The 21,345-nt window shown below is 45.9% G+C and overlaps 1 protein-coding gene across 4 annotated transcripts in view; it reads right to left on the reverse strand.

Moving 5' to 3' along the window:
• Positions 1-21,345, reverse strand: part of MAST4 (microtubule associated serine/threonine kinase family member 4) — a 291,926-nt gene that overhangs the window by 147,253 nt on the left and 123,328 nt on the right. For 2 of the 4 annotated variants that reach the window (XM_081132098.1, XM_081132097.1), the window contains exon 1: positions 2,084-2,627. The exons of the other annotated variants lie outside the window; for them this stretch is intronic. In XM_081132098.1, coding sequence (XP_080988224.1) covers positions 2,084-2,175 — 92 coding nt within the window. In that variant the 5' untranslated portion in view covers positions 2,176-2,627. Of the gene's footprint in view, positions 1-2,083; positions 2,628-21,345 lie in introns of those variants that run through there. 4 annotated transcript variants of the gene reach the window in all.

A 21,345-nucleotide genomic window follows, 5' to 3' on the forward strand; every position in this document is an offset into this window, starting at 1 on the left:
TACATGTCCTTAGGGAAGGTCACCAAGCTGGAATTGATCACTGCATAATAAGGGAACACAACAGCTACACACACTGCCCTAGAGAAGAGGAAATCTGCCCTTCATCTTCTCAAACTACATAATACAGTGATGCTGGCCTTTGAAACCAACAATAAGTAGAGATATGTACTGATGATCTTTAGGACACATATTCCAAACTCTGATCTTAGAAGCCCCTGGTAACAAACAGGCTGTGACAACCACTACTGTTGGGAGGTGGGGAAGAAAATCCCCCTCCATCTGTTTCACACAACTAAAAATAGGGGTCCATGATTGGGGGGGGGGGGTGGAGACAGCTTCCCCAATTCCTATTCTCCCATTCTGCTGGGAAGAACCCAGGTTACTTTAGAACCCGGGCTCTCTGCCAGCGTGAGCTGTCTGAATTGGAGTGTTCTGGGCTGGAGAGATACTGCCCTGAAGCTGAGCTCAGACCAGCCTGAGAATTCTTCAGGCATCTGACTGTCTCAACAACACTATCAACAGGTAGGTAGAGGGAAGAAAGGCTCCAACTGCTTTTCAGGTTTACACACACAGGCGTGATGCCAGTGCAGACTTATCTCTGCGAGAACTGGCTCCGGGAGAGAGGAGAGTCTGCATCACAGCCAGGACTACACAACATACACATATCCAAGGGCTCCAGACAAACTGGAAAGGTAAGGAGTTATGAGACCTACTGCCGTGGAGAGCAGAGGCCTTGTTCACGTGCAGCACATGTCTCTTCAGCTGATTCGTTGTTTTGGGGGTTTGGTGCAAGGATGACACAGCTTGAACAAAAACTACCAACACCGCGTGTCTCTGAACATATATGGAATGAGAAAAAGCGTAAGTACCCTATTTAAAAGGCACAACTTTAGAATCTAACATGGTTTAGCAGTGCCAACACTGTTCAAGTTCCATTAGCAGGTAGATATGACCTAAAAATACCTCTCTCACACACACAAGCACGCACTTGTGTTTGCTTAATTAATGAATATATGCGTATGTATAAATAGCATATACGTGAGTATTCCAGGATGCATCTGAAATGTAAAAAAATACCATGGGAAATTTTAAAAATAAAGCGAAGGATTAAGTTCTCCAAAGTACTATATATCTGCATTTTTTTGCTACAAAAAGTTACAGGTATAACCAAACAGAATGAACCATATTTTCGTGTGTTCTTTAAACACTGCAGTAGAAAGATTATGAGGCTCCAAATCTGATAGCCTGCATCCTGTTTATTTGGCTGCCCCGTTGCTCTCATGCATATTCATGTGTATGTGCAAGGCAAAGTTGTGAAGAAGAACAAAAAACCTGTATTTACACAACTCAGAGGGTGTGCCCCTCAAAAACCACAAGAGTGCCCCTTTCTGTGCCGGACATCAACGTGGAGAGAGGAGAAACCGTTCCTTCAAAATCATGTTCTCTCGGCCCAAGCGCCAGCAAGCACCTCTAACCTGCCTTTCACTTGTGGCATGAGCTTCATCTTGATTGTAAAAGTCTTTTTTCCTCCCACCTATTCTGTCAACGATATGTTACCAAATGAAAAGGCCAGCCCTGTATTAGAAACAAATGTCAGCAAACCAGTAAAAAAAAAAAGGGGGGGGGCAAAGTTATGCAGACCTGTCTCTTTAAGCAGACAATTCAAAACAGGGTAACTGAACTATCTTTGTACAGCACATCTGCATCTTATAAAGGTCAAATGTTTAATAGAGGGGACATCCGAAAGGCTCTACAAAGAGAAGCAGAAGCCCTGAAGTCCGGGTGAATGAAATGGATAAACAGGATCAGATGAAAGAGACAAAGTATCTCCCCCCCTTCCCTTTTTCTCGCCCCACCGCCCACAATCCAGCCTCAGATTATCCACATTTCAAAAGAAGAACCCTGATAAGTCCATTCATCAGGATCCCCCCCCCTGAAATCCACAAGGAGAGACTACCTGAAACAGTGCCCCCTTGGCAGGGTATGAACTTTTCAAACTGTCGCCCTATGAACAAAACCCCCATTTCTAAGGCAGCCAGCCAGCGCGTTCCCTCTCCCCGCAGAGGAGCCCCGCGTGTTTTACCTTTGTGTTCGCCGCAGCCTGTTCCCACTCCTCAAATGAGGCAAAGTAAAGTTTGAGAGCACAGTCCAAAAATTGGGGTCAGACATATCCATTCCTTCCTGGAATCCACTGCGGGTTCAAGGCCATAAAAACCAAACCGGGGAAGGGGAGGGGGCTCCGGCGGACGCCCGCGCCCCGCGCAGGAGCGCGCTGCGCGCGGAGCTCCGGCGAACTTGGGGGGCGGCTGAGAAGTCGGGTCCCGGCCTTCCGCGGCCACCCCACGCCGAGGCCGGGCGCCCGCAGCCGGGCTGGCCCTCTCCCGCCGCTCCGCAGCGACACCCGGTAATTACCGGAGCCGGGCCGCGCTCGGCTCACACGCCGTCTGCGTGCGGGTCAGTCCAAGGTACTTTGTCATCTCTTTGGCAGATACCATTTGCAGCTCCTGCGGGGGGGGGGGGAACACGACTATTTTAAGTCCCGGTTCCGGGAGGCTGTTGCTTATCAGCAAACCATTCGACATCCGAACATGCCCAGTGCGGAGTTTCCTTTCGATGCCTACAGGCGAGGGAAGAATTCCCAGCCCCACAGCGCCTCTTCTGCGCCCCCTCCCCGCAAAGGGAAACTTGAAAGCACTTTTACAAAACTGGCCTCCTGGCGGCCTGGAGCGGGACACCTTTGTGTAGCCTCCTGGCCCCGGGCTGAAAGAGGGTGGGCGGCCGGGACCCTTCCCCACCCTTCCCCACCCGCGGGCGCTCCCGGGGGAGCGGAGCGGGGCCTCATGGGAAAGGGAGCGGCGTGACCTGGGTGCGAGCCCAGCCCCAGGAGCCAGGACAGCCGAGCATCTCCTCCCCCCCCCCAGCCCAGAGCCCCAAATGGATCATTCCCCCCAAATAAATAAATAAATCCAGCCGCCCCGCGCACCTGGAGGCCAGGGGGGGGGATGCGCCGCGGGTGGACCCCGCGCACACGCTCCAGGGAGGCCTCATACCTGCTGAGACCACGCCGACCGGCTGCCGCGCTCACCTCAGTCAACTACATTTACGAGTTACGGGCATGTGATGAATTACTACAGTGCACACCTGTTTGGCTTCAGACTGCAACGACTTATCTAGAAAATGGTCAACCACCATGATTAAAGACGCTGCCTGCATTTATTTAACAAATGCTGGAGTTACTTCCCTTCCAAGTGCGCTAGAGCTTGCATGGAAGGAATGAAGGGGAGGTCGAATCAATGTCACTGCTCTTCATTTTGAAGAAGCGCATGGTATTCAAATAACTCCCAAATCTAATGCTTGTGCAAAAGTACATACAGAAAGGAATTGGAATTTAAATTAGCTGCCTTAAGGCTGGTGTGTTATTGCAAGGGATGCTAGTATTTTCCTTAATTAAACAAAAATAACTTGTATAAATGGTTGAGTTCATCCAGTAAATACTGGGAACAAACCTGCTAACAGAAAATAGGGGTACAAGAAGGGGGTGGGGCAGCTAACAAGGAAGACCCGTGAACAAAGGACAGGAGTCCACTCGGGGATACATCTCGTCCTTGTAACCCACATAAGTATTTCCGCCCGAAAGACTCTTAAAGATTTCTAATAATTATTTTTTAAAAAATATGTTTTTATTGATTTCAGAGAGAGGAAGGGAGAGGGCCAGATAGAAACGTCAGCGAGAACCACTGATCAGAGGCCTCCCGCACGCCCCCTGCTGGGCATCCGCGGCAGCCCGGGCATGTGCCCCGACCCGGAATCCAACCGAGACCTCCTGGCTCCTGGGCTGAGGCTCTGGACCGCTGAGCCACACGGGCTGCGGATGGTAATTCTTGTACAGGGCTTTCCTACGCATTGCCTCATCAAATGCTTACACAACCTTCACAGATCGCTGAAATCCACAAAGGTAGACAAAGATGGCAATATTTTCTCAATTTTACAAGTGACAAAATATACTTCACCAGATACTTAGGGGCTTAGTCCAGCATTTTTGCCCTATACTAAGCCATTTCTTCTTAGTAAAAATGTCTGTAAAGTATGTAAAAAGTTATTTTTTTAAAGGCTGACAATCTCTGCCCATTTCCCCCATTTTTATGGGGTCCATGATAGGACCAGCCTCTAGGAGGTTGACCGACGTAAATGAGATGACATACCTAAGCCCCTTCATGCAGTGCCTAGAACACATTTCACTTAAACACTGGCAATATGCAGGAGCTAAAAGAATACTATGCTGAGAGATGTAAGAGTGGAGCAGAGGGCACCCCACACCAGCCCTCCACTCTCATGGTGCCTTGAACATTCCTCTACGAGCTGCTGGTCACACTGAATTATAATTGACTGTTTACTGCTGTCTTCCCTATTAGTCTGTGAGTTCCTCAAGGGTAAAATCATGTTTCATTGATCTTTATACTTCCAAAATCTGACAGTTCCTGATTTAGACAAGCATTTAATAAATGCTTTTCGAAGAGAGATGCTTCAGATGCTCAGGTATCTATTATTTCTCTTAAGATGCCCTAAAATTATTGGTATTAGCAGGTCAGCTGATTTTCTCAAAGGATCCTAAATTCTTAAGAACCTCATGAGGATATTTTTAAATTCTAAAGACTTTCTCTTACTGACTCACTTTTATCTACATTCTATAACTGGAAACAGATGTGCTAACATTCCTCAGGTCTTAACATGGCTCTGAGAAATGTCACAACCGAATCCAAGGGAAATTCCCTTTGAATTCCCCCATCCCCCACCCCCTAAGGTAAGCATAGGGAGTCAATTTTGTGCTCACTTTTAGGTATCCAAGTTTGAGAGGGATAATTACATATTAGATGCTTCCCAGAGAAGAACCATCAAGAAGGTGAAATTGTACTACATGAATGATGGGTTGAAGGGACTCTGTGTTGAAAGTGTTGAGAAAATTTAGAGGACAAGTGATAGAGGTCCTTAAATAGTGAAATAACCACTATGTGGAAGAGTCTTTGGATACAAAGGTGAAAAGGGCTGAAGCAAGGGAGGAATTCCTACAAGGTGTTTGAGCAGAGGTAACTTGAAGGAGACGCAGTGGGTGGGACTCAAGTCTGGATGGTTTTAAGACCTGATGATTCTCTATCTCCCAACTCTCTATGGTCCTTCCAGAAAAGCCCATGAATTTGGGCAGCACCCATAAAAACAACAGCAACTAAAATAGATAAATCAATGAAAGAAAAGATTTATTTCTTCTCTTGAGTGAATGATGCATATCCTGGCCTGTGGTCAGCAGATGTCACTACTATCTCTACTCTGTACATTTTGGGGAATCCATCATGCAGATTCTCAAAGGGATGGGTAAGGACATGAGTAATTTTAACTATGTAACTTTTTTTTTTTAATATGTCTTTATTGATTTCAGAGAGAGGAAGGGAGAGGTGGAGAGAAAGTTGAAATATCAATAATGAGAGAGTCATTGATCGGCTGCCTCCTGCACACTCCCTGCTGGGGATCGAGCCCACAACCCGGGCATGTGCCCTGACTGGGAATTGAACCAAGATCTCCTGGATCCTAGGTTGATGCTCAACCGCCGAGCCACACCCAGCCCAGCGACCATGTAACTTTTTATGGGTTTTTTTTTTTTACATTTAAAAGACTTGGGAGAATTTGGGTTGTATCCAAAATGAAAAATAGGTAAAGTAATGAGGATCCAGAAATGAACTAGTTAATGCAGTGAAAGTGGCTGATATATTCCCACACTATTTAAGATTGAGAGTAGGTGTGACACTAAAGTATAACTTGTCTTCTAACCTGTTTGACTTGATTTGGGAACCCATGATTCAGAAAGTAATGCAGTCAGTAAACACAAGAATTAAAATCGTCAGAACTACTGACATTTTCCTACAGATAAAAATAATTATATTGGCAGAAACTAGAGTATAGTTCAGTTGCAATTGTGGTAAAACTCTGGCTACAGAACTTAGAGGGAATTGAGATTATTGGAAATTCTTAAGACAATAGTTGATCTAGGTCTACATACAGATATTTAGCAAGATTTTCTACTTATTGCACAACAACTAAGCCTACACAGCAATGGACACGCTTTGTGATCCAGGACGCTCATTCAATAATCAGGATGCTATTATCTGACATTGTTTTTATGAGAAAGGTAAATAAGATTGAAAAGTAAGTTTGCACGCTATGGAAATACTAGCTTGGGACTCAATGAGCATTTCAGAAATGGTCAAGTTCTCCATTATTTACCCCCGCCCTACATGTAAAAAATTCAGGTCCTTTCCACTGACTTCAGTTGTCTTCTCCATTTCTCACCCTCTGCCCCATCTCATTCGGTAGGGTTTTCCTGCTCCCTACACAGAACAATGTTAAATATCCCTGGAGCCTCACCTTGAACTTAGACATCTGGGAGACTAAGTTTACTAGTATAGATGTGAGGCCTGGGAGGCTGTCAGCTCCCTCTGGCCACAAGGCCATGTCCAATGAGAAGACGTTACGGAAAGTGGGGCATATAATGAGTTTCCAAACATATTCTGCCTGATCTTGGCTTCGTCTGGGGATTCTGCTATAAATTGACTTCCACCCACCGCATCTTTAGAGCACGTAGAAGTGACTGCCTCCCCACACCTACAGGTCTACTTTGGCCACCTTCCAAATGCTGTCTTGAGAGGTTAAGGGTATAATGCAAATACCAAACTGCTCATCTTGAACGAGCAATCCTTGTCATCACTGCACATCTTGGGGAATAAAGCTTCCAGACTGGGCGAGAAATGTGAAGAAAGTTGCATCAATGGGAGCAGGTTGAAAGAAAGCTCTTCTAATGTTATTCAACAATTTTTTTCTCACATTTTTCAAATATGAAGGAAGATAAAAAAGATAAATAAAAATTAACTTGAAGGGATAAATCTGAATGCTAAAAACCGAGAGACGGATAATAAGGTTATATCATCCTTGGAATATAAAAAACATTTTTTAAATAGTATCACAACATAGCGAGATTAAGATTTCTAAAGGGAATAGGTAACGTAACATTGATTTCTATTTCCTGATAGACTGAACAGAGAACTACATCATCCCCAAGGGCGAGTTAAAGGGTAAGGTCCAAGACAGGAAAGGACAGGCAAGAGACTGGCCCAAATGGGGACAGAATGTGACATTTTCCTCAGGTAGTCCCTGGGGCCCAGGAGAATCAGAGGCCAGAAAATACAGCAAATAACCAAAAACTTTACAAAATCCAAGAGAGCACAGATTGATATGGGAAATGAAGCACTTTCCTCCCAAATGACTGCCGCCTTGGCTCGTGTGATAGGAAGCAGGGGAGAACACGCAGGAGGCGGCCCAGCACGCAGGACCCGGGAGCGTGTCATACCCACTGCTTGTAAGCACGTCCCCCTAGCGCTCTACCCTCTGACTTCCAAGCAGGGGAAGGTCCTGGGAGAAGCCCCACACTTAGCCTGGCGGAGTTCCACCCCTTGAAGAAGGAATGGACAGGAAAGGTGTGTCATACTTACAGGGCTGGAGGGGTCATTCGCAGGAAGGAGGCACTGGGAGAGGATCAGAGATGAGGGTCTCTTTCCATCTAAACCAGCTGTCTGAAAGACCCATCCATCAACCACACTGAGTCCTGGCCTCTAGTAGAGCTAAGCTATCCAATTATGGAGCCGAGGGCAAGGCTTGGAGATCAGCACCCTCAACTCCCTAATGGAGGCCTAACTCCTATCTTGCTTCAAGACCAAACTGTTGCCACTTACTCCAGGCAGCCTTCCTGTGGGCCTCCTGACCCCACGGGGTTAGGTACTCCTCTACTGGGCTCTGCTTGTTTGCAGATGAGTCCTCCCTACAATGAGAGATCCTTGAGGACAGGGGCTCTATCTCCTTCATCTTTAAGTCCTCAATACAACCATTAGGATGACTGTTAAGGCAAGGGAGGGAGGCTTTGCTTAGGATTAGAAAGATACTTGATAGCAAAGTTAGGTCTACACTCCTGATATTTTGAAGACACACCTTGAAAATATTTCACAAGATTTTTCTATCTATTCCTCTTTGAGTTTCATGAGTCCGTTCCATTACCTATATACACTGTACCTGTTAGGCAGGCCTATTGTCTCAAATTTCAAAATCTCAGAAAGACAGACCATGTATATATAGCTGTATGTATACATGTATGTGTACATAACTAGTTAGTAAGAAATACCAAATGTCTTTTGACTGTAACAGTGACCCTCAGTTACTAATCATTGCCGAAGACTCTCAGTCTGGAGTTAACTTCAAGGCCACGGTATTTCTTGATCCAGAAGCTTGCGTCTAAGACACATCATTTGTCACCCAGCTCCTGAGCATGAATTAACAACACAATTATAAGAAGTGCCAATTTGGTTTAAGTGGGTCAGTGGAGTTATATTAAGCCCTGTAGTAACTGACACTAAGGCCTTTCTGTAATATAGGATTAAGGTTAACTTATCAGTTCTTTTCAAGTCAGACATCTTAAGTTTGATGGGAAAACTATCCCATTAAAATATGAGGGGAGAGTTTCCGTGAATGTAGCATGCAGGGAGCATATGCAGACAGAAGTAGAAACCATGTGCTTCTGTAGCAATCGGAATTTTATTCCATTGTTAAAGTCTACTCAAATTATTACACAAATCGAGGACAATATGTCAGTGAAGACACAGTCTTTTTAGCCAAGGAGTGCTCAAGCAAGCTTTAGTATCTCTATTAAGTTATGCCATTTTTATACCAACAAAAAAATTAAAACAAATATTAATTCATAGGAGAATAAATATGTTAGGCATGAAAAGTGTTCACTCTAACTAATTATCATAGAAATGCAATTAAAACATCAGCTAGATATTTTTACCCATTTAACTAGCAAAGAATTTAAAAAGACAATACTCAATGCTAGTGAGAGTGCAAGGAAATAAGTTATTCCTACCAACTTTCTGGAAAGCAATTTGGAGAATGGAAACACACATCCACAGACACATACATTACATATACACACACGCATACATACAAATGTGTTGTGTGCATATAAACATATAGATATAATATACACTGACAAATATAGATTGTATATATAATAAATGGACATCCTAGGATTTACACAAATATAATCAAGTATGTGTACAAAAATGTATGCACATGGAAATTAATCTCAGTATTCCTTATAATTGCATAATACTGGGGGGGGAAACCAAAAGGTACAAAACAGGGGCAATTGTTAATAAATACTGAAATAGCCAAAAATATGAAATATGATAAAGCCAATAAAGACCATTGTGGTAGACAGAATAACAGCTTCTAAAGATATCTACCTTCTAACCCCTGGAACCTGTGAATATGTTATCTTATATGTCAGGAGGAATTTTGCAGATGTGATTAAACTAGGGATCTTGAGACCAGATTATCTCAGATTACCCAGGTGGGCCCTGGGTGTAATCCTAAGTGTCTTTATAAGAGGGATGCAGAGGAAGATTGGACAAGAGAAGAAAGCAAAGTGGCACTGAAGCTGCCTGTGTTCGTTTTTTGGTGTGTTTTTTTTTATTTTTTTATTGTTTTATTTTTATTTATTATTTATTTATTTATTTATTTATTTATTTATTTATTTATTTATTTATTTTAATATATCTATCGATTTCAGAGAGAGGAAAGGAGAGGGAGAGAGAGATAGAAACATCAATGATGAAAGAGTCATTGGTCAAGCCCGCAACCCGGGCATGTGCCCTGACGGGGAATCAAACCCCAATCGCCTGGATCCTAGGTCAACGCTCAGCCACTGAGCCACACCTGGCAGGGCGGGTTTTTTTTTGTTTTTAAAAACAACTGTTATTTTTGTATTTTTCCAACTTTTACACATCAGCTCTGGGCCTGGGGGGATGCTTTTTCTTATAGCGCTGTCATTATTGATCATCCTCATGATGACTAATGAAAAGGATAATAAAACATTAAGTCTAGGATTTTTAGGCAGATTTTAATGGTGCATTAAGAAATGAACAAAAAACACTATTAGCTTTTGACTTTTCTTCATAGCAAGCAAGCCTGAATTAAAGTGTTACTTTGTTTCCTCTGAAAAAGTGACTGAAAACAGGAACTAGGGCAGAGTGATTTTTGTCCAAAAATCAAGGTTCGAAACTCAGTCTTACTGGGGCCGTGACTGACCCCCGCCCCCCCGGGCTGCAGTGAGCACATGAGAACCGAGGGCGCCCGGCGGTAGTGCTCCAGGTCTGCGATCTGCAGGTTACCACCCCACAGCCCAGGGAGCGGGGCTCAGATCTGCCAACTTCACACCAAACCCTTCTGCCCCATTTAGAGCCGCAGAGGTGACAGGCACAGCTAGCGAGCGCCAGGTCTGTCCGTCTCCCCTCCTAGCGCCCCTCTTCCAGGGCGGGCGCCCATTCCCACAACTTGCTCTTGCTCTTACTCCGTAGGCAACCAATCCCACGTAAGGGTTTCACCACAAATTAAAGCTTTAGTTGATAATGCTGAGGATGTGACTATCGAGCTGGCTTTACATGTTAAAGAGGACTGAAAGTTTCAGAGAAAGGTGCACGGAGTAGGTGCTGGGCAGAGGTCACCCGCAACTGCAGGAGTCTCAGTCTAGTGGACGCTGCTGCCGATCAGAATCGGGAGGCGGGCCTCCCAAAGAGTGGCGCCCAAAAAACAGAAGTGAAGATGTAAACCTTTCATTGGAAGGGCTATTGGGACCCGATATAGATACTACTGTTTCTTTCATTTTCCACACAGGCGTCCAAGGTAGATTACTTATGTACCAAATATGAAGATCCCCAAAATAATCATTACAGAACATATAATAGCATGGTAATGTTACATAAAAAAACACAAAAACGTATAGCTGTGGTGTGATTAGAACCACATACACTCACGTATGTATAAAATGATCTGCGGAAACTTCATTTGAATTGGAGTTGGCCTGTAGGGGGAGCTCTCGTGCCCGACCACTCACTGCCAGTGCCCCAAGAGGAGGAAGGGTGCTCTCCCTGCCCCACAGGGATGCTCCACTCCTCCAGTGGAAGAGGGGGATCTTTTCTACCCCAGCAACCACTCAGCAATGAAAGACTGTTACAACTCAGCCAGTAAGAAGCCACTGCGCTTCCAGCCTCCAGCTTCCTCCAGTGGGCCCTGTTAACCAAAGCTCCCCTGAACCACCCCTTCCCTCTGGGGAAGAGCCTTTCTCTCTCCTGTGTTCTCTGGACTTGCACCTAGATCCCCACTAGACTGCATGTCCCAAATTGCAATTCTTTGTTGTTCTGAATAAACTCATTTTGCTAGAGAAATATCTGGCTGCTTGTTTGAGATCAACATGTGCATAAAGAAAATTTATAGGCATCATGAAAACCTGAAAACAGTTCATCCTTAAGTGAGTTACTTTACTCTTTCATTTATGCAACTGTTGTTTTAATATATATCACAGCACGTTATATATTTTCACAGTTATTTCCTGGTCTTTGGTAACTTGCTCCATGATTTCATCAATTTGACCTGCTGCCAATTTTTCTTCCCTGAAGCAACTCCAACTACCTTCAAACACCACCACTTGATATAACAACACACAGGAAAAAATGGGAGGATCCAAGCTGTCTCTGTTGGGGGCTCAGGGAAGGACAACCTTCAATTGTTCAGAAACACTAAATGATAAATTGCCAGAGGCTAAAAAATAAACATAATCATCGCTGAACACTTGGGTGGCATTTGACATTATCAAAGTCCTTTCATTCCCTTGCAAAATAATCATTCCTTCTATTTATTCTTTGTCATTGCCCATTGCCACAGCTTTAAAACAGAACTGCAGAATTCATGGCTCGAACATTCATTCAGAGCTCCTGCCCCAGAAACGGGATCAGATACATTTCAGTGAGCTTCCAGGTATCTGTAGGGTGCCTAAAACTTGGGGGATTATTTCTCACCTTCAGCTTTATTGGGAAGCAGGCTTCCTACATGTAATTTCATAACTGGAGAGCTCTGGCCCAGTCTCCCAAATCACAGAGGCTATGTTAGTGTGTTTTTAAAACCTAAGACAGGTAATACCCACCAGTCAATATGTGATCTGTGGGTTGAGCCTATCGGTCAACATCAGTATTCAAACAAGAACAATTTGGGGGGGAAAGGGGAAGGGGAAAGGAAGCCTTTGTGGTGTCTCATAAATGTAAGCCATGCCCTAGGTGACTGAACTTTTTTCAGTGTGCTACATCCAAGGGAATCAAAGAGGTGAGAAAAAATAAACAGATGAGCAGACCAGAGCATGCAGCCCGGACAGCCAGTTTTGATAAGTGGAGAATAAGATGAGGAGGGGACTGTGTATGCCTGGAGCCTACAACACCCCTCTTCCACCCTCCCGGCGACGGCAGAGCAGATTAGGGCGTGGCTGCTGCTCTGAGTGAAGCAGGAATTTAAGGTCCTATATTTCGGCCATGTCTTGAGACACTTTCACTGATACAATTCTGAATCTTGCTTATTTTTACTTTTCATTCAAAGAATCATCATTTCAGGAGGAAATAACTAAAACCGTAACCTGCTGTCGTCCTAGAAAAAGCCCAGTAAAATGTAAAAAATCTGCTTGCCCCAGTGAAGTCGCATCTAATCTTACTGTTGAGGAAAGTTTCCAGGTTCCAGGAAACTCCAGAATAGATTCATATCTAGAAGTGGGCAAGATTAGGTAAGTGACTTAAAAAACTCATAGAGAAATACAGCCCGATAAATTTATCATCAGCTGAGAGATGAAGTAGCACAGAATGGTCAGGGTCTATGGCTCTTTAAGTTTGGGTATGAAAACTGACTTCACAAACAGAATATAGTTCTGCTTAAGGTTTGTTATTGGCATCAGTTTCCAAGGCCATATAAAAATTTATTTTTATTTCTTTGGTAAAGAGAACAAGCAAAGCATGAGTAATAAGTTTCACCATAAATTTCACCTTATGAAATATTTTGACTTTTGCACACACTGAGCCTTCCACAGAGCTGTCAACAACTGCAAACCCTAAGTCTGAATTTCACTTCTGCGCTTCCCTCTGAAACCTGTGTGGGCTCGCAGGAGAAGGACGCCCTCGGGGGGGGGAGGGGGGTCTGGGCCACAGCTACAAAAGCGAAGCCCTCGGTGTGCATGTCCACACAGAGCCCTGGACTATTCTGGCGGCGACTACAGATTCTAAAAATTAATGAAAAAGAGACATGGAATACAAATAACATTTAAAAGAGAGATTTAAGATAAATGGTCTAAAAAATGTTTTATGTTTTAACTAAAAAATATATATATGTTTTAGCGCTGGCTGGCATGCCCAGTGCTTAGAGCATGAGCCCCGCACACTGAAGGGTCTCAGGTTTGATTCCCCGTCAAGAGCTTGTACTTGGGTTGCAGGTCCAACCCCCACTCCTGGTCGGGGTGCATGTGGGAGGCAACCAATCCACGTGTCTCTCTCACATCGATATTTCTCTCTCCCTCCCTTCCCCCGTCCCTTCCACCCTCTCTGAGAATCAATGGAAAAAATATCCTCACTCCTCAGATGTGGGTTAAAAAAAGAAATGTTTTACTTATTCTAGAAAAATGCTTTCTTCTTCCTTGCTTGAGAAAACTTTTGCCTAGACTATGTGTTTAATTGCAGATTCTTGGGAACTCCCTTAAAAATGTATCTGAAAGTAGATTTCTTTCCTTGAAGAGCTGGTTTCAAAATGTCAGTTGGGGGGGAAAATAACACTTCACCATATGAAATTACATTTTTCATTTTTCACAGGGCTACACGTGTGTGCCAAAGCGTTTTGGCCAAACACACCTGCATTGCTGCTGTACCTCTGTTCCCACACGCCACAGGCTCTGCCCGATGTGTCTGAATCACTCTGGGCTGTCACATGCTCCAGCGAGACAGTGAGAACTTCGACTGATCGAGGACGGGGCAAAATCACTCTGAAGACAAACAGCTCGCCCCAGATGTTCTATATTGTTACTGTTTTTGAAGTCTTGATGAGAATAACTGGCCTCCCAAAGGGAAAATAAGTAGCTTAACCAGATTCTGGGCAAGGAGGGGTAAGGAGAGACAGTCCTGGTTAAAAGGTGCTTCTGAGGATCTGATGAGAGGCAAAATTCAGGGCCGTATAAAAATGTCAGGGGCCTTGGACCTCTTACCTTCAGAAGCCCCATCTGACAGACTGTCAAACATCACCACATCCCACATTAAAACTTTTTTCCTATGAAATGTGTATTTTATATTTTGCTTCATATCTAAGCAGTCATCACACACACTTGGAAATTCTCATGAAGTGCAAGGATCTAAAATAGAAACTGTTTTCAAATATTACATTTTCATGATTGGCAAGTAGAATGATTAATGGAGTTGATATGTTTACAGACAAACATGTTATTTTCTCCAATAAAACTATAAGGCACCACCTGATTTCAGACATGTTCAAATGTAAAAAATCTATGGTTTTATCTAAAATATAGTATAAATTTCGATTCTGCAGGTGTTTTTTTTTCTTTCCTTTTTTGTATTTTGTTGAACCAAAGTATTTCCCACTTTGCAGACTGGACTCTGTCACAACCCTATGAATAGGCACTCTTCATTATTAGGACACTGGGCGTGTATGAACAGGCAAGGCCACGCGGTGGCTGAGGACATGGACTGGAGCCACTGCCCGGGTTTGCGAGTACAGCATCGGTACTAATTAGTTCTGTGGTCTTGGGCGAGTTATTTAATGTCTAAGCGCCTTAGTTTCCTATTCTGTAATATGAGAGTAAGAGCACTTGCCTTATAGGACTGTTGCTGGGATTGCTCGTATTTAAGAGTTAAGAGCAGTGCCTGATAACCTAGGAAATATCACCCAGGCTGCTGCTCTTTCAGGCCCAATGGATGAAACGGTTCTGGAAGAGTCACTCACTTTCCCCAGCAAAACGGTCTTGAAGGAGCCCGCATTTCGGGCAGACACATCCACACACCAAGTCCCAGACCAATGCCCTAACTGCTGCCCCCTTCTCCCCAGAGGGTCCTCTGTAGGTAGGAGCAGGGGCGATCCCGTGCTAAGGATGACCCCCTCTCAGGGTAAGGGCAACGAGCGGGCGAAGGATCGGGGAGCCCAGCACCTCTCCCCAGAACAAAGACCAGTGTCGCTGCCCCCAGTGGCTGAGACACGCAGTTACAAGCCCCCGGGAAACTGTGTTTAGGTCTGTGGTGCTGGAAATAATTCAGAGAACAGTCAACTTGAGTGAAGAGTCAATTGTAAGCCAGTAGGAGCAGAATAACTAACCACTGAGGTTTTTGGGTTTTTTTTTTAAATAAAACAATATTAAACATGTGCACACCGTGATGATTATTAACTTTAGCATAACAAAAAGAGCAACATTAATTAAATGTAACTCCCCTGTAAGTATTTAATACCTACTTCCATGTCCTCTACGTACAGTCAGTGTAACCCACATGATAAATAGCCTTTCCTTTCCTAAGTTTTTTAATGGATGGGGCTCATTAGTTTACATAATCGCCTCTGAAACTGGGACAGTGCTCCCACTGTCGCTCTGCAGTAAAATATTAATCCAACCAAACCAAATATTTGATGGTCCGTTGGTCCTGGAGTGTTTTCCCTAAAACATCAACTTCTCGGGGGTATGGGAGACAGAAAAAAAAGGAGAAAAAGAAAAATACCACCTCTGTTACTATACTTTGTTACATATGGAATATGTAACAGGAAACTAAATCGTCCTTAGGAATATTGAAATTATTGTTTAGCAGTTATGTCCTAAGCCCTTCCAAAACGTTTCAATTTCAAAAGCACATGGCACACGATTCATCAGCATACACTATGTGCTGTAAAATAAACTGTAAATGTGTGACTTATTTTTCCTTTATAAACTCACCTAAGAAGGCTAAAAAGTGTCACCTACAAGACCTAGGAGATTTTCCTAAACCAAGGCTCTATTTTTTCACATAAACTTTATACACACATATATACACATGTAACTTAAAAAAAACTCTTACAAAATACACTCTTTCATGCGATTAAATATACAAAAGTCAAGAAATATTTTCTCTAGCATATGAAGTAGCATGAAGACTCTAATAAGTCTACATAATTTCATACTTAGGATACTGAGAGGTGTACAAAAGTACACGATGCACACGGATATTTGTGTGACACAAAATAGGAAAGAATATCTGTTTTAGACATTTTATTTGACGTGGGGGCAGTTCATCGAAGGTGTTGAAGTTCTCTCAGCCTTTGGACACACTGGGCTAGAAATAAGTTGTGGAAAAGACAGACTGACATCTATATTTACAAATTCTTTCTATAATAAAGGTGAATTATTTATCTGTTTAAAAACCTGCCGTCTCTATAAAACTAAGCATATTCTTACCACACAACCCAGCAATTGCACTCCTTGGAATTTACACAAGGGAGCTGGAAACTTGTGTCCACAAAAAACCCCTGCATGCAGATGTCTACAGCAGCTGTATTCATAATTGCCAAAACGTGGAAGCGACCAAGATGTCCTTCAACAGGTGAATGGGCAAACTGTGGTTCATCCAGACAATGAAATACTACTTAGTGCTAAAAAGACGTGAACTATCAAGGTATGAAAAGACAAGAGGGGACCTTAAATGCATATTACTAAGTGAAAGGAGCCAATCTGATGAAGCTACATACTATATAACTCCAACCAGCTGACATTCTCGAAAAGGCAAAACTGTGGAGACAGGAAAACAAGCGGTGGTTTCCAGGGGCTCGGGGCGGAGGGAAGGATGGATAGCCAGGGCACAGAGCCCGTTTGGGGCAGTGGAAATACTGCGTATGACACCATAATGATGGATGCATGTCATCACCCAGAGAATGCACACCACCAAGAGGGCGGCCTAATGCACACTGTGGACTTCGGGAGTCAACAATGCGTGAATGTCGCTCCATCCATTGTAACCAGCGTCCCTCTCGGGGGAAAATGCTGATAACGGGGGCGCTATGTGGCACGTATGGGGATGTGGCAAATCTCTGTATCTTCTCCTTAATCTTGCTGCAAACCTAAAACTGCTCTAAAAAAGGTTAAACAAAAGTGTTGGTGTTTTTTTTTTTTTTACAAAAAAGACCTATATTTTTAAGCCAAAGGGTATCTGTAATTACTGATAAATTATTCCCTTTAAAAAAAAAAGACAAACAAGAACACCTATGACCACTCCTGCTCACAGAAAGGAAGCCCGGCGTGGTCCCAGTCTCCCTCTCCAGCCTCGGCCTGTCACACCTGTCCCTTGGGTCGAGTCCCCACCACGGCGCTCACCAGGCCCAGGGCTCTGCTGCTCTCAGGCTTCCTCTCGACCCTGCAGCCACAACAGGTGCCCCCAGAGCCGCCCTGTTGCGCCTGCTGTGCTCTCTGCCCGGGAGGGGCTGCTTCCTGAGTGACGTGCTTGCATCCTACGGGCAACCAGCATCTCCCCAGTTGAAACTAAATCAGACAGAATTAATCCCCTCTCTCCTTTTCTGTTATTACATTGCGGGGAACTGTTTTCATGTCTGTCTTCCCTGAGGGAAGGTCGTGGGTCATCCATCTGGGTAGCCCAGCCTCTGTTGTGGGGTCATCACTGGCGATCAGTACATGCCTGTGGGATGAGTGAGTGGTTCCACAGTGTCGGTCTACACGCAGGGGCTTCACATCTCTTTTAGAGGTAGGCGCTGCGCCAGCGATAGGTTCTGCCATTGCCATGCTGCTTACTGGAGTTTTCGCCGTCAGGTTAAACACAGTCCTGATTTTCCCCGATTCCCAACTGAATTGTTTCTATTCCCCTCCCCATCCCCACACCCTCATTCCACCTGCCCAAGTCTTACCCTTCGTCCCGGCCCGACTTCCTCTGGTACCTGCCCCAAAGGCCTTTTCAACTACACAGACGTGCCACAGGTTGAAGGAGAAAGCTAGGGAGAGTTTCCAGATCACTCCGGGCCGACTGCTCGCATAAGGGTGGCACGGAAGGTAAAGCTGGTGTGGCCACAGAAAGACCTCAGCAAGGGCAGTCCCGAGGTCTCTTCCAATGACCAAGAGACTCAGTTTCCCCGGAGGGAAATCTAGCGCTCCTCGAGCTGGAAATAATTAGGAGGGTGGTCAACTTAAGTGAAAACAAGCTCTCACAGGGCCCTGGCCTTTATCAGGTGCTCTCCTGGCGCCGCATTATTCCCCCGCATCTGCCTCTCCCGCCCGCAGGGCCGTCGCGGCCCGAGTCCTGGCCTCGCATGGGCCAGCGCTGGCCCTCGGCGTCACCCCCTGCCCGGGGACGGCTGTGCTGCTTGACACTTTCCCTCTGCTCCCGGCCACACCTCCTCCGGCCCGCGGCTGGCCACCCGCATCTGTGTCCCAGACCTGTCCGGGAGCCGCTTCTCACTAGCGGGGTCACACCGTCTGCTGGTTCACGGTCCACCTTGTCGCCTCAGCGCCCGCGTTGGCTTCTCGGGACCTAACCTTTCTTTGGGATTCCAGACTCCACAGGCGTCACGCAGGCTCTTCAAGTGTAGCAGGAACGAGGCCGAGCTCTGATTCTCTCCACAGGCCGCCTTCCCCGCGTCCTCCCCGCCCTGGGAGCCAGGCCTGCCCCTGCTCTGTCCCTCTCGCCGGTCTAGGAGCTGACCCTGAAGGGGTTCCCGCAACACCCGCCCCAACTCGCCCCCGCCCGTCCTGTGCGTCCTCACTTCAGAATCCCGCCCGGGTCCAGCCACCTGGCCCCGGCGCCATGGCCGCCCCTCGGGTCCAGCCACCCCCGCCTCTCATCAGCTGCTCCCTAACCTCTCCACTGAACGCACTGTGCCCACGACGCAAGCAGTGAGGGAAAACTCTGACACCGTGTCACCCCCCTGTCCAAGCCCCCAGTGCTTCCCCGTCAGGCGGAGGGAAAGGCCAGTCAGACTCTGACTTACGAAGACCTTCAGGCCTGGCCCTCGGCCCCCCGCCGCCTCCACCGTCCCCCGCCGCTCTGAGCCCCTCTGCCGAGGTGCTCGCATGGCTGCCTTGTGCTCACGCAGGCCCGGCCCGCGTGTCCCTCCCTCAGAGCGACAGAAGCACCAGACTGGTGTGCTGAATTTCTCCGCACACCGCGTGTTACTCCCGGGCGTTTCTGTGGGTTGTGCGGTAGGCCCTGCCTCCCCGTGTTCCCATCCCCACCGGGACGCGAGCTGCACGAGAACAGAGACATCGTCCCTCTAGTTCCCTGCCGCATCCTCAGAGCCTGGGCACAGCCCTGCCGGGAGCTGATTCCCAGAAGGATGGGTGCTGCCTGCAAGGTCAGGCCAGCGCCTGTGTCCCCCGTGTTCTCTAAACGCTTCTCACCAAGAGACCGTGCGATGCAAGGTCCGGGACTTCTCTGTCTTCTCTCTGTTTACACTTAATGATATTCCAGGCTCTGTGCTCTGTAATCTGATGCTGTACGATACATCTTTGTACTTCTCCAGAATTTCTATCTTTAATTAGACTTCGTAGAAGGCATGCCACTGGGATGGACCCTCTGACAACGTCACATTACAGGAGTAAATAAGTCCAAGCCCCCTCCTCATTGTCAGCTTGATAGAAACTGAGCCTGGTACTCTGTCATCCTCGATACTAAAGACATGCACTGGCTACCCCACGCCATAGATGAGGAAAATTGGGGCTCGGAGACCCTGTGAAACTAGCCCCGAGCCCCTTAAAGCAAGTGGCAAAGCCGTGCGTGCCTTGTGAGCTGTAGGTTAAAATGTCTCAGAGGGAGGCCTAGATCTATTTCATTGAATAGCTGTGTATCCACCTTTAAATTAGCATCCCAAATCCCAGCTTCTGTCAAAATCCCGAGCCAGACGCACATTCAGCTTTCTGGAACACGGCGAACTAGCGGCCATCTGTGATCATGGAGGAGAAGCCCGGCAAAGATAACTGACACCAACTGACGTCTCCAGGACCGAGCCTGTACCGCGCCTGATGTGGGGTCTCGGCCGCTCGTGCTCCCATTGGTAATGCACGGGGACACGTCATGCCCTAACGGAGAAGCTGCGCGTCACTGTCCAGAGCATAGAAAACGCTCGCCGGCAGCCCAGGGCGGGAACGTCAGACCGTCTACCTACCCTGAGAAACGAGGCCGACCACAGTCACGGCCACACCCGGCCCTGAGCTCCCTGGATAAAAAGCGATGTAAACGCTCTGAGCTAAATAAAAGCTGTAACTCTCTGATCAATGGGCAGCATCCCTTGATACATATTTAGTGTACTTTAGATCGATATTAAAACCAAATTTAGGTAGACAACAAACCCTACGGAGTTGGGCAAATTAAACAGCAGCAAAAGGGCACCGCCCTCCGACCCGGGCAGCCTCCTCTGACGAAATCGCAGAAAGGCACTTTGATGAGGGAGAAAATATGAGCCAACATAACTGTAGTCAAATCACCTCCTACAGGAGGGAGAGGACGTCAGCGGACGTGCCGATATCCGCCGCCAAAACACCAGCCAGGGGAACAAAAGGCTGGCAGAGCGAGAGCCGCTCACGAGTCAAGACAGCCCGGGTTTGGGCTTCAGCTGCAGCGTGATATTCTCCAGGGAAACAGTTTTGTTTCTCATGTCAGCTCTTCAGGTGATTTTTATTTATGTCATTTTTTAGGACTCGCTAGTTCTCCCTGCCAACAGGAGGTTCCAGTAGGTTGTCATGATGACTGCACATGTACACACTTTGATGAATAGCAAAGATTCTCTGTCATCCTTAAATACTCTTTTATGACACAGTTTTCCTACCTAGGCAGGTAACAGTGTCCAGAGACATTCATATCACTCAATTACATTTCTGAGTGACCCTCCACACCAAGTGAGACAATTTATCTGATGCTTACAGGAGTCGCCCCTTATCTGTGGGGGATGCCTTCCAGATCCCCAGTGGGCACCTGAAATCATGGATAGTACCAAACTCTATATATACTGTTCTTTCCTATATATACATGCCCATAATAAAGTTAAATTTAGAGATTAGGCACAGTAAGAGATTAACAGCAATAACTAACATTAAAATAGAACAATTATAACAATATATTAAACACCTTGTGACCGGTCATGAGCATACTCATGTTCCCATGTCCAAACATTGCTGACTGGTCGGTTATGAGATTAGTCATGTCTGTACTTACATTCATTTAAGTAATTTTAAACACCTTGCTGACCAGAGTAGCCGGCTGCATGGGCGAGTTCTGGCTCAAAATAGCCAGTCAGCAAGTTTTGATAATAAAAGTTATTTGAGTGTGGTCTCTCTCACAACGTTTCATTATATTGTACATACAGCCTGGCTACGCTGGACCAAGGGATGGCTCCTGTCCCGGGCGGGATGGAGAGGGATGGCGT

Source organism: Miniopterus schreibersii (assembly GCF_964146895.1).
Source record: "Miniopterus schreibersii genome assembly, chromosome: 3".
NCBI classification, from domain to species: Eukaryota; Metazoa; Chordata; class Mammalia; order Chiroptera; family Miniopteridae; genus Miniopterus; species Miniopterus schreibersii.